This window comes from Taudactylus pleione, unplaced genomic scaffold (assembly GCF_031769625.1).
Source record: "Taudactylus pleione unplaced genomic scaffold, aTauple2 ptg000027l, whole genome shotgun sequence".
Classification (NCBI taxonomy): domain Eukaryota; kingdom Metazoa; phylum Chordata; class Amphibia; order Anura; family Myobatrachidae; genus Taudactylus; species Taudactylus pleione.
Genome location: NW_028284429.1, coordinates 289029 through 305000, shown reverse-complemented (window position 1 = coordinate 305000; position 15972 = coordinate 289029). Strand labels below are relative to the sequence as shown.

The following is a 15972-nucleotide window of genomic DNA, read 5'->3' as shown; positions in this document are numbered from 1 at the left end:
AAATAGATAGATATGAGATAGATAGATGGATAGATATGAGATAGATACATAGATAGATAGGTAGATACATAGATAGATATAAGATAGATTCATAGATAGATAGGTAGATAAATAGATAGATATGAGATAGATACATAGATAGATAGGTAGATAAATAGATAGATATGAGATAGATAGATATGAGATAGATACATAGATAGATAGATATGAGATAGATTGATAGATAGATAGATAGATTAGGAATAGTGAATTTGCTAAATAGATAGATATGAGATAGCTAGATAGATATGAGATAGATACATAGATAGAAAGGTAGATAAATAGATATATATGAGATAGATAGATGTGAGATAGATAGATATGAGATAGATACATAGATAGATAGGTAGATACATAGATATGAGACAGATAGATAAGAGATAGATACATAGATAGATAGGAGATAGATAGATAGGTAGATAGATATGAGATAGATTGATATGAGATAGATATATATATATATATATATATATAGAAATATATATGAGATAGATAGATAGATAGATAGATAGATAGATAGATAGATATGAGATAGATAGATACATAGATAGATAGGTAGACAGATAGATTAGGAATAGTGAAATGGATAAATAGATAGATAGATATGATATAGATTGATAGATATGAGATAGATAGATAGATAGATAGATAGATATGAGATGGATAAATAGATTAGGATTAATAAAAAGGATAAATAGATAGATAAATAAATAGATATGAGATAGATAGATGTATAGATACATAGATAGATAGGTAGATACATAGATAGATATAAGATAGATTCATAGATAGATAGGTAGATAAATAGATAGATATGAGATAGATACATAGATAGATAGGTAGATAAATAGAAAGATATGAGATATATAGATATGAGATAGATACATAGATAGATAAGTAGATAGATAGATTAGGAATAGTTAAATGGATAAATAGAAAGATAGATATGAGATACATTGATAGATATTAGATAGGTAGATAGATAGATAGATAGATATTAGATAGATAGATAGATAGATACATAGATAGATAGGTAGACAGATAGATTAGGAATAGTGAAATGGATATATATATATATATATATATATAGATAGATAGATAGATATGAGATAGATTGATAGATTGATTAGGAATAGTGAAATTGCTAAATAGATAGATATGAGATAGATAGATAGATATGAGATAGCTAGATAGATATGAGATAGATACATATATAGAAAGGTAGATAAATAGATATATATGAGATAGATAGATGTGAGATAGATAGATATGAGATAGATACATAGATAGATAGATAGATAGATACATAGATATGAGATAGATAGATAGTTATGAGATAGATAGATATTGGATAGAAAGATAGATAGATAGATTAGGAATAGTGAAATAGATAGATAGATATGAGATAGATAGATATTGGATAGATAGATAGATAGATAGATATGAGATAGATAGATATGAGATAGATAGATGGATAGAAATAAGATAGATAGATAGATAGATAGATACATGGATTATGCATAGTGAAATGGATAAATAGGTAGATAGATAGATATGAGATATATAGCTATATATGAGATAGATAAATAGATAGATATGAGATAGATACATAGATAGATAGGTAGATAGATAGATTAGGAATAGTGAAATGGATAAATAGATAGATATGAGATAGATTGATAGATAGATATGAGATAGATAGATAGATATGAGACAGATAGATACATAGATAGATAGGTAGACAGATAGATTTGGAATAGTGAAATGGATAAATAGATAGATAGATATGATATAGATAGATAGATAGATAGATAGATAGATAGATATGAGATGGATAGATAGATTAGGAATAATAAAAAGGATACATAGATAGATAAATAGATAGATATGAGATAGATAGATGGATAGATATGAGATAGATACATAGATAGATAGGTAGATACATAGATAGATATAAGATAGATTCATAGATAGATAGGTAGATACATAGATAGATATAAGATAGATACATAGATAGATAGGTAGATAAATAGATAGATATGAGATAGATAGATATGAGATAGATTGATAGATAGATAGATTAGGAATAGTGAATTTGCTAAATAGATAGATATGAGATAGCTAGATAGATATGAGATAGATACATAGATAGAAAGGTAGATAAATAGATATATATGAGATAGATAGATGTGAGATAGATAGATATGAGATAGATACATAGATAGATAGATAGATAGATAGATAGATAGATAGATTAGGAATAGTGAAATGGATAAATAGAAAGATAGATATGAGATACATTGATAGATATTAGATAGGTAGATAGATAGATAGATAGATAGATAGATATGAGATAGATTGATATGAGATTGATACATAGGTAGATAGATAGATATGAGATAGATATTAGATAGATAGATAGATATGAGATAGATACATAGATAGATAGGTAGACAGATAGATTAGGAATAGTGAAATGTATATATATATATATATATATATAGATAGATAGATAGATAGATATGAGATAGATTGATAGATAGATAGATTAGGAATAGTGAATTTGCTAAATAGATAGATATTAGATAGATAGATAGATAGATAGATATGAGATAGCTAGATAGATATGAGATAGATACATAGATAGAAAGGTAGATAAATAGATATATATGAGATAGATAGATGTGAGATAGATACATAGATAGATAGATAGATAGATAGGTAGATACATAGATATGAGATAGATAGATAGTTATGAGATAGATAGATAGATATTGGATAGAAAGATAGATAGATAGATAGATTAGGAATAGTGAAATGGATAAATATGTAGATATGAGATAGATAGATAGATATTGGATAGATAGATACATAGATAGATAGGTAGACAGATAGATTTGGAATAGTGAAATGGATAAATAGATAGATAGATATGATATAGATTGATAGATAGATAGATAGATAGATAGATATGAGATGGATAGATAGATTAGGAATAATAAAAAGGATACAGAGATAGATAAATAGATAGATATGAGATAGATAGATGAATAGATATGAGATAGATACATAGATAGATAGGTAGATACATAGATAGATATAAGATAGATTCATAGATAGATAGGTAGATAAATAGATAGATATGAGATAGATACATAGATAGATAGGTAGATAAATAGATAGATAGATATGAGATAGATACATAGATAGATAGATAGATAGATAGATATGAGATAGATTGATAGATAGATAGATTAGGAATAGTGAATTTGCTAAATAGATAGATATGAGATAGCTAGATAGATATGAGATAGATACATAGATAGAAAGGTAGATAAATAGATATATATGAGATAGATAGATGTGAGATAGATAGATATGAGATAGATACATAGATAGATAGGTAGATACATAGATATGAGACAGATAGATAAGAGATAGATACATAGATAGATAGGAGATAGATAGATAGGTAGATAGATATGAGATAGATTGATATGAGATAGATATATATATATATATATATATATAGAAATATATATGAGATAGATAGATAGATAGATATGAGATAGATAGATACATAGATAGATAGGTAGACAGATAGATTAGGAATAGTGAAATGGATAAATAGATAGATAGATATGATATAGATTGATAGATATGAGATAGATAGATAGATAGATATGAGATGGATAAATAGATTAGGATTAATAAAAAGGATAAATAGATAGATAAATAAATAGATATGAGATAGATAGATGTATAGATACATAGATAGATAGGTAGATACATAGATAGATATAAGATAGATTCATAGATAGATAGGTAGATAAATAGATAGATATGAGATAGATACATAGATAGATAGGTAGATAAATAGAAAGATATGAGATATATAGATATGAGATAGATACATAGATAGATAAGTAGATAGATAGATTAGGAATAGTTAAATGGATAAATAGAAAGATAGATATGAGATACATTGATAGATATTAGATAGGTAGATAGATAGATAGATAGATATTAGATAGATAGATAGATACATAGATAGATAGGTAGACAGATAGATTAGGAATAGTGAAATGGATATATATATATATATAGATAGATAGATAGATAGATAGATAGATAGATAGATAGATAGTTAGATAGATAGATATGAGATAGATTGATAGATTGATTAGGAATAGTGAAATTGCTAAATAGATAGATATGAGATAGATAGATAGATATGAGATAGCTAGATAGATATGAGATAGATACATATATAGAAAGGTAGATAAATAGATATATATGAGATAGATAGATGTGAGATAGATAGATATGAGATAGATACATAGATAGATAGATAGATAGATAGATACATAGATATGAGATAGATAGATAGTTATGAGATAGATAGATATTGGATAGAAAGATAGATAGATAGATTAGGAATAGTGAAATAGATAGATAGATATGAGATAGATAGATATTGGATAGATAGATAGATAGATAGATATGAGATAGATAGATATGAGATAGATAGATGGATAGAAATAAGATAGATAGATAGATAGATAGATAGATACATGGATTATGCATAGTGAAATGGATAAATAGGTAGATAGATAGATATGAGATATATAGCTATATATGAGATAGATAAATAGATAGATATGAGATAGATACATAGATAGATAGGTAGATAGATAGATTAGGAATAGTGAAATGGATAAATAGATAGATATGAGATAGATTGATAGATAGATATGAGATAGATAGATATGGGACAGATAGATACATAGATAGATAGGTAGACAGATAGATTTGGAATAGTGAAATGGATAAATAGATAGATAGATATGATATAGATAGATAGATAGATAGATAGATATGAGATGGATAGATAGATTAGGAATAATAAAAAGGATACATAGATAGATAAATAGATAGATATGAGATAGATAGATGGATAGATATGAGATAGATACATAGATAGATAGGTAGATACATAGATAGATATAAGATAGATTCATAGATAGATAGGTAGATACATAGATAGATATAAGATAGATACATAGATAGATAGGTAGATAAATAGATAGATATGAGATAGATAGATATGAGATAGATTGATAGATAGATAGATTAGGAATAGTGAATTTGCTAAATAGATAGATATGAGATAGCTAGATAGATATGAGATAGATACATAGATAGAAAGGTAGATAAATAGATATATATGAGATAGATAGATGTGAGATAGATAGATATGAGATAGATACATAGATAGATAGATAGATAGATAGATTAGGAATAGTGAAATGGATAAATAGAAAGATAGATATGAGATACATTGATAGATATTAGATAGGTAGATAGATAGATAGATAGATATGAGATAGATTGATATGAGATTGATACATAGGTAGATAGATAGATATGAGATAGATATTAGATAGATAGATAGATATGAGATAGATACATAGATAGATAGGTAGACAGATAGATTAGGAATAGTGAAATGTATATATATATATATATATATATATATATATATATAGATAGATAGATAGATAGATAGATAGATATGAGATAGATTGATAGATAGATAGATTAGGAATAGTGAATTTGCTAAATAGATAGATATTAGATAGATAGATAGATAGATAGATAGATAGATATGAGATAGCTAGATAGATATGAGATAGATACATAGATAGAAAGGTAGATAAATAGATATATATGAGATAGATAGATGTGAGATAGATACATAGATAGATAGATAGATAGATAGATAGGTAGATACATAGATATGAGATAGATAGATAGTTATGAGATAGATAGATAGATATTGGATAGAAAGATAGATAGATAGATTAGGAATAGTGAAATGGATAAATATGTAGATATGAGATAGATAGATAGATATTGGATAGATAGATACATAGATAGATAGGTAGACAGATAGATTTGGAATAGTGAAATGGATAAATAGATAGATAGATATGATATAGATTGATAGATAGATAGATAGATAGATATGAGATGGATAGATAGATTAGGAATAATAAAAAGGATACAGAGATAGATAAATAGATAGATATGAGATAGATAGATGGATAGATATGAGATAGATACATAGATAGATAGGTAGATACATAGATAGATATAAGATAGATTCATAGATAGATAGGTAGATAAATAGATAGATATGAGATAGATACATAGATAGATAGGTAGATAAATAGATAGATAGATATGAGATAGATACATAGATAGATAGATAGATAGATAGATATGAGATAGATTGATAGATAGATAGATTAGGAATAGTGAATTTGCTAAATAGATAGATATGAGATAGCTAGATAGATATGAGATAGATACATAGATAGAAAGGTAGATAAATAGATATATATGAGATAGATAGATGTGAGATAGATAGATATGAGATAGATACATAGATAGATAGATAGATAGATAGATAGATTAGGAATAGTGAAATGGATAAATAGAAAGATAGATATGAGATACATTGATAGATATTAGATAGGTAGATAGATAGATAGATAGATATGAGATAGATTGATATGAGATTGATAGATAGGTAGATAGATAGATATGAGATAGATATTAGATAGATAGATATGAGATAGATACATAGATAGATAGGTAGACAGATAGATTAGGAATAGTGAAATGTATATATATATATATATATATATATATAGATAGATAGATATGAGATAGATTGATAGATAGATAGATTAGGAATAGTGAATTTGCTAAATAGATAGATATTAGATAGATAGATAGATATGAGATAGCTAGATAGATATGAGATAGATACATAGATAGAAAGGTAGATAAATAGATATATATGAGATAGATAGATGTGAGATAGATACATAGATAGATAGATAGATAGATAGGTAGATACATAGATATGAGATAGATAGATAGTTATGAGATAGATAGATAGATATTGGATAGAAAGATAGATAGATAGATTAGGAATAGTGAAATGGATAAATATATAGATATGAGATAGATAGATAGATATTGGATAGATAGATAGATAGATAGATAGATAGATATGAGATAGATACATAGATATATAGGTAGACAGATAGATTAGGAATAGTGAAAAGGATAAATAGATAGATCAGTAGATAGATAGATATGAGATAGATAGATATGAGATAGATAGATGGATAGATATGAGATAGATAGATACGTAGATAGATAGATGGATTATGAATAGTGAAATGGATAAATAGGTAGATAGATAGATATGAGATATATAGCTATATATAAGATAGATAAATAGATAGATATGAGATAGATACATAGATAGATAGGTAGATAGATAGATTAGGAATAGTGAAATGGATAAATAGATAGATAGATATGAGATAGATTGATAGATATGAGATAGATAGGTAGATAGATAGGTAGATACATAGATAGATATAAGATAGATTCATAGATAGATAGGTAGATAAATAGATATATATGAGATAGATAGATATGAGATAGATACATAGATAGATAGGTAGATAGATAGATTAGGAATAGTGAAATGGATAAATAGAAAGATAGATATGAGATACATTGATAGATATTAGATAGGTAGATAGATAGATATGAGATAGATTGATATGAGATAGATAGATAGATATGAGATAGATAGATATAAGATAGATAAATATTAGATAGATAGATATGAGATAGATACATAGATAGATAGGTAGATAGATAGATTAGGAATAGTGAAATGGATATATATATATATATAGATAGATAGGTAGATAGATAGATATGAGATAGATAGATAGATAGATAGATAGAGATAGATTAGGAATAGTGAAATGGATAAATAGATAGATAGATATGAGATAGATTGATAGATATGAGATAGATAGGTAGATAGATAGGTAGATACATAGATAGATATAAGATAGATTCATAGATAGATAGGCAGATAAATATATAGATATGAGATAGATAGATAGATATGAGATAGATACATAGATAGATAGGTAGATAGATAGATTAGGAATAGTGAAATGGATAAATAGAAAGATAGATATGAGATACATTGATAGATATTAGATAGGTAGATAGATAGATATGAGATAGATTGATATGAGATAGATAGATAGATATGAGATAGATAGATATAAGATAGATAAATATTAGATAGATAGATATGAGATAGATACATAGATAGATAGGTAGATAGATAGATTAGGAATAGTGAAATGGATATATATATATATATATATATATATATATATAGATAGATAGGTAGATAGATAGATATGAGATAGATAGATAGATAGATAGAGATAGATTAGGAATAGTGAAATTGCTAAATAGATAGATATGAGATAGATAGATAGATAGATATGAGATAGCTAGATAGATATGAGATAGATACATAGATAGAAAGGTAGATAAATAGATATATATGAGATAGATAGATGTGAGATAGATAGATATGAGCTAGATAGATAGGTAGATACATAGATATGAGATAGATAGATAGTTATGAGATAGATAGATAGATATTGGATAGAAAGATAGATAGATAGATATCAGATAGATACATAGATAGGTAGATAGATAGATTAAGAACAGTGAAATGGATAAATAGATAGATAAATATGAGATAGATACATCGATAGATTGGTAGATAGATATGAGATAGATAGATATGAGGTAGATAGATAGATAGATATTAGATAGATAGATAGATATGAGATAGATACATAGGTAGATAGATAGATAGATAGATAGATAGATAGATTAGGAATAGTGAAATGGATAAATAGATAGATATGAGATAGATAGATAGATATTGGATGGATAGATAGATAGATAGATATGAGATAGATAGATAGATAGATAGATAGATAGATAGATAGATAGATATTAGATATATACATAGATAGATAGGTAGACATTTAGATTAGGAATAGTGAAATGGATAGATAGATAGATAGATAGATAGATAGATAGATAGATAGATAGATAGATATGAGATAGATTGATAGATACGAGATAGATAGATATGAGATAGATGGATAGAAATGAGATAGATAGATAGATAGATAGATAGATTTGGAATAGTGAAATGGATAAATAGATAGATATGAGATAGATAGATAGATAGATAGATAGATAGATAAAGATTAGGAATAGTGAAATAGATGGATAGAAAGATTAAAAACAATTGTGCAGCAAATAAATTGCTACCACTCCCTTACATCCTATTTCCTAACAACTTTGTTTTGAATCTATTCCATTGAAGTACTGTAGCAAATAGAGGCCATTTTAAAATATATATATTCAAATGCATTTTAAATCTCTGCCATATGCCAGCAATTAAAATATTTCATCACATCCACTTCAAATATCTGCTCATTAGTGTATTCAGTACAAACAACCAATGCAGTATTTCTTGGCAGAATTGAATGACTGACAGACCAAACACGTCTGGAGTGAAACATGTTTCAATGAGAAATATTGCTGCAGAAATGAGACACAGCAACCAACAGATACTCCTGTTATCTAGATTTGGGCTACCCATGAAATACTATTTAGATATAAATTCCATACTGTATACATTTCACTAAAATATAAAAACATTGAGAAGCCCCCCAAAAAAACCATTTGAATACTAGCACAGTGTTGCCAATATATATAAATTAATCTGTAAGCTGTAAGCTAACAACCTTAAGTGTGGTTTGGGAAATCTGTTGTCTTACATGAATATGTAATAAAATATACTATATAATGGGGAAAAAAGAATACACGACATAGAATTTGGAAGCTGCGTCGTCTTACACAGTTATAAAATTGTCCCATAAATACCATTGACAAGGAAACATTCAGCACAGGACAAGGATTTAAGGCTAAATATCATTGGGTATTGGTTGGTTCTGTGGTGATTCACATACCTGTTCTCATTCAGCAACAGCTAGAGAGCGCTGACCTCTTCTCTTGCAGTCATGAATAATTTATTACTATGCAAAATAGCTCACAACCACATATTAGTTTAACCCTTCAGCACACCCAGAGACAAGCAACAGAACAACCTTTTAAATATTCACTTGGTGCAATGCAACTGTGCCACAATTAAATTCAGAACTATGATGTATTGCTTTGGCCTAATAGGCTTGTTTGGAGTGATACATTTCATATTATCTCTGGTATCTGATTGACAGTTCCTGTTGTACAAAATGTCAGTTTCCTTTTCCTGAACAGAAAGCTGGTATTATTACAAAGGGATCAGAGAGCAGGCTGCATCCTCAATCCTCACTAGATCTAATTAACAGGTGGAATCGCACCCTGGGTCTTTGAAATATTGCCAAGCACCATAGAAACGAGGGGTCTTTGCAGTATGTGCACCATCTGGAGCAGCCTTAGAATTTCATCTCTTTGGAACGTGCTCTTTCCTTACCTTCTACTGTTTAGCAAAAATATAGCATGCCATAAATCATCCAAAATAATTACTATACAAATATATTATAAACAAACTATAGAATAACTAGTATATAGTGTATTTCCTCTTTTAAAAATACAAACATTTTCAGTATATTTCCTCTTTTATAACTAACATTTTCAGATTGACATTATGATCGATTATGTGAATAATAATAATAATAATATTACAAATATTTGGACATAATACCTTACAGCAATCACCCCTGCAGCTGAATGCAATACATCTAACAGCCATTTTTAAAACATAGATTAAAGAATGTGCATATATATATATATATATATATATTATACTTATTTCATGTAATAAACAATTAAAAAGACCTATATACCTCTGTAAACATGATTTGTTACAGTTTAATGATTTCATTCATTAAATAAATGGTTAATGGTTACCTGTTGGCAGCTAATCGTGAGGCTATATATCCCCCTGGGATTTGTGTTACTATGTAACCCCAAAAGAATGAGCCATGGATCATTCCAACAATCTCAGGATCCCAATTAAATTTTGCTTTCTGTATAAGAAACAAAAATAAAATAAGAAAAATCAATTTCGTTATTAATTTTCCAGATTTTTATGATGCTGCTCACATACATTTTATGCCATCTAAGGATACTGTGCATCTATTTATCAATCTCTCTATTGATATACCTGCATATTGTATATATGTGTTTGTGTGTGTACATATGTAGATATATATCTATAAATATATATATAGAGAGATACAATATATGTATATATTTATGCATATTATATATATATATATATATATATACACAGGAAAAATGAACAATTTAAAGAATAAAATAGTTTCTGAATTAAAATAAAAAATAATCAAAACAAAATATTTTTTTACAGATTTATTGCTACCTGAAATCTTGCAATTTTTATTTTATTTTGCTACTATAGATTTGCTGTCATTGTATATATATATATATATATATATATATATATTAGGTTGCTTTTACTTTTCTTTTTAGATTTTTTTTAGATTTTATTCACACTTTTAGATTGTATATTACTGAGCCACTAAACTAAATCACGATGCACATCCCTAGTGCTGCACCATCTTCTTAGAAGTCTGCATTCATATAGGTTTTCCATTTTCTGATAGCAGATACAGTAGGTTAAAAAGTACTAAATACTTAATGGTGAAAACCTGCTGAAGAGGAGGGTGGATTGGCGGGTGGTTTTGGGGGGACGTTTAACACTTTCTCACCTCTTTGATAATTTTTCCTCCGTGATGAATGGTGCTGTTATTTACCATATCCACTATGGCCACTCCCAGATTACAGCGAATCCCAAAAGAAATGCAGAACCCCAGCCCACTCATGATGGCGATGATATACCTCCGAGGTAGCCCAAAGCAGGTGCAGTCACATAAGGGTGGCTTTTTCTCAGACACTTGCAGTGGTTTCCCATCTTCTGTCAGCTCAATGTTTTCATTGCTTTTTGGTTTTCTCTCTAAAACCCTTCCAAAATAAAAATAAATAGCACAATTTCATTATTAAAATCGAATTGTCATTTTTCATATTATTAATTTATAAAAATGATATGGAATGTTTTGCATTTGTTTGCAGCCTGAATAGTGGTTCAGCAAAAAAATTAAATAGTGTTTTAAATAATAAAAAAAATCTGAAAATATTTCTGCAAAATAGCTGAAATTGACAACACATCTGATATCTTTAAAAATGCTAATAGGCATTGATAAAAAAAAACAAAACAAAACATTCTTCTAAATAATGAAGCATGCTCCTACAGGAATTATTAAATATTTATTATAACTAACCTATATGTGTACAAACAACTTAAGAATTAAATAATGATCATTAAGTTATTAAGCTTTACTATATTAAATGTAAATGATAAAACTATTCACATTTCTACAGCATTTATCTGTCAAATATATTAAAGCAATATATGGGATGAAATTAATTTCCTTTATATTAATTATTTGGTTTAAAATCGTTTTTCACAAATTATGGAAAATATACTTTTACTATTAAACTATGTTTTTAAAGCTACATAAATGTGATACATATATGTATAAAATACACAATGGATGGAATTTTTCTGTCATTATAAAATAAACATTTTTTGTTGAAAGTCTAAATTTTAGAGCTTGAAGGTTGAAGCTGTTACAGAAAGACTTGAATATTACATCATACATTGTAGTTATTGCAAATTTATCATTAATTGGTATTGTTATTATTGTGTTTAACAAAATGTTGTTTAATAGGGAAATCTGCAAATGGCTTGCCATTACAAAAATATTCTTTGCTACAATGTCATTTTGCGATTAAACAATTATTCTTTTTGTAATGAAAAAGCATGTAAAAATGTATAATCACTGCTCTATTTATAAAAATTTACATATTTCAGTGATTGTTATTATTATAATTACTATCACTGCTTTGAATGGTAATTTTCAATACTTACATAAATATTTGATGCACAAAATAGGGAAATGCAAAAATATATAGCAAAATATATAGCAATATCTATCTATGGATATTATATACATATATATATATATATATATATATATATATATATATAGACATACACAGGGTTGTGAAATTAAATGTAGTAAAAATTAAGTAACGTGGATGATTTTTCACAAATTTTAAGAATGTAAAAACATAGGAAAAAAATTAATAAGCTGCTGCCATTTGTTTTTCATATAATTCTGCGCACGATGGAAAATGTCTGATTTTCGTTCTAGTCAACCTTTTTTACTTGGCTGTTTGGGCAAATTCCACTTGGGAATCCATCATCAAGCATGTGTCTCCTTATCCTTACAGGTTTCAGGTTATCAGTGTTTTAAATGATCAAATTTAAATTTAACTTGAAACAAATATGTATAATTACAGTATGTCCCTACAAATGATTATCCCACTGTCAGAAGCCAAAGGTATATCCAACTCAAAGAACGTTTGTCCTCTGTATTAATGGCAAATGTTTTCCCACTTTTATATAGAGATGATCAAACATTACATATACATATGTAAGAGACCGAAAGGATGGAGGGCAAATAGAGCACAATTACCTGTATAGCTGACCAAGGGATTTTCCTGCCAAATTCTTCAGCCCTTCTTTGCCAGGTGCTAAAACCCTTTGTTTTATTGAATCCATTATTGCTTCAGGTGTCTTCTTGTTAAATGGTGCAATGCAAAGAGTAGCAAATTCTCATAGTGCTATTATATCCCAGGATACAAAAGAAAATATTAAAATATCCAAACCTGGAGTATATCCCTCAGAAAGGAAAGTGAAAGCTGATCCCAGAGACGGAGAGGGACGGTTAGGAAGTACTCCTGGTGCTGAAGCCTCCTCTCTCTGTACGTGTAAGCTGAACAGCCTGCATTGGTCCTCTGGTGGCTTAAAAATCCATTTAGAAATCACAATTGCATCCACACACTGTGGGCTTTAATTAGCAGCAATGGAACGTTGTGGAGAAAATATTGCATTTCACTCATGAATTCCCAGGTAGAAAATTCCAGTATTTGGAAAACACCTTAAGATTTATTTTCCTGATACGAAGTGGCACAATGCAATGAGTGAGGTTATCAGGTGGCTGTCCATGTCCCAGTGCCCTTTTAGTGCAAATAGTGGGTGAAGGTGTCTTACTGATTAGCTGCCCTCAACTCTTCCAGGCTTCAGCACCATGGACAGGTCCTGCCAGAGAGGGAGCAGCTTTCTCTTCTCACATCCAACTTTCCCAGGGAATTGGGCGGATCGCCTGTACACAATCCATTCTTAGCCTCTTCAGCGTGGACGCCATGGAAACCAAAGGAAGATGTCATCATTTCATTCTAGGTTTGGAGAGGATGAGAGGTCTTCACTCTTAGTTTATTAAAAAATAGACAAGCTTGTCTGTTAGTGCTGAGCCTGTCCTCAGGCTGGGTTTTAGCCACAGCAATACCTTACAAAAACCACAGAAATATAATATAAAACAACATTTTTTTCTTTTGTAGGAAATTGTCAATACTTTCAATACTCGCACCTCTATGTTGACCTTAACCTCCTTTTCTGTCCCATTAAAATTAGAGGGGCTGGTCAATGAATTATCTAGGCATTCAATACATACATACTGTATATATAGATAAAATATATAATTATTTGTTTTTTGTTTAAAAGGTGCCACAGGGCACACATTACACATTCACCTAGTTATAAAAAGCCACAATATTATATATATATATATATATTTATACTGTACATATGCAGTATATATATATATATATATATATATATATATATATATAATTATATGTTGTTTACATGTTGGAGGTCATCGATGGGAAGCATTGCACAGCAGGTCATGGTTAATTTGTTTTACAACATTATGGCCTTTTAATTCTATTGAAAGGCTGTTTGTGGAAGGTTTCACAAGTGCAATGATGAAACATGAATTTCATAAAAAAAAATATTTATTTTTTTGCTATTTCTATGTACAGTAATAAGAAAAAAAACTGTTACATTGTTAGTAATTGATTTTTGACCTAATAAGTTCAGTGAAAAGTATAGAGATATCAATCAAAATATATTTTGCTCTCATAGCTGTGATGAAGTGATGTCACTAACCAATTCAGTAGCCTAAAAATATCCAACTCTTTACAGGGCTGCCCCCTGGTGGCTAATTCCAAGCATTATAGCTATTCTCTGAATTCTCTAGTCATTAAGAGGTTAACGGCACAAAAGCTGAATATTCCACAATGTTATTAACCCCCCCCCATAATGTAAATTTCAAAAGCAAATAGTAAGGACAGTGTATTTACAATAATGTTCCTAAGTAGACTAATAATAGAATAAATTGTTATGATGATTATTATGACCTTAATAGCAGAATTTAATAGAATAACTTGGAAATGCTAAATGTTGTCTTAATTTTAGCTTAGAGCATGGTTTATGAATTTTGGAGCAATACAAAGACACATCACATCTATTTATTATTGTTTAGTTATAGATCACCACCATATTACCCAGTACGTATACCCAAATAACAAAAATGCTATAGTTAGATGGAATAAAAAGATCCCCCCCATCGATGTTGTCTCACCTTCCACAGAGAGATCAGTTTTACCCTGATTGGTTGGTATTTTATCTCTCTCCAAGGCTTAATACATAGACCGCTTCGGGATCTATTTACTAAGCCTTGGATGGAGATAAAGTGAATGGTGATACAGTACCAACCAACCAGCTCCTAACTGTCATTTTATTAGCAAGGTTTGGGTATGACTTGGCCTTTGCAGTGTTGGACTGGGGCATGAAGAGCCCACCGGGGGGATGCAGCGATAGGTGCCCATGCTTAGGGGTGTGGCCAGCCTCCAGAGGGGGTGTGGCCAGGCTCCACAGAGGTGTGGCAAACCATTAGAGAGTGCATGGACTGGGCCCCTTAATATATATATGTAGTAAATAGTGCTGGTGCATGCATG

The 15972-nt window shown here is 28.7% G+C and overlaps 1 protein-coding gene across 2 annotated transcripts in view; it reads right to left on the bottom strand.

Annotated features, from left to right (window-relative positions):
- Window positions 1-14245, bottom strand: part of SLC17A6 (solute carrier family 17 member 6) — an 86289-nt gene extending 72044 nt beyond the window's left edge. Inside the window, exons 1-3 of one of the 2 annotated variants that reach the window (XM_088451778.1) lie at window positions 13587-14245; window positions 11757-12009; window positions 10933-11051 (exon numbers count right to left, since the gene is read on the bottom strand). In XM_088451778.1, the coding sequence (XP_088307904.1) occupies window positions 10933-11051; window positions 11757-12009; window positions 13587-13672 (458 nt within the window). In that variant the 5' untranslated portion in view covers window positions 13673-14245. The remainder of the gene's footprint in view (window positions 1-10932; window positions 11052-11756; window positions 12010-13586) is intronic. The other variant, XM_088451779.1, reaches the window with a different exon arrangement.
- Between the last annotated feature and the right edge of the window lie 1727 nt (window positions 14246-15972).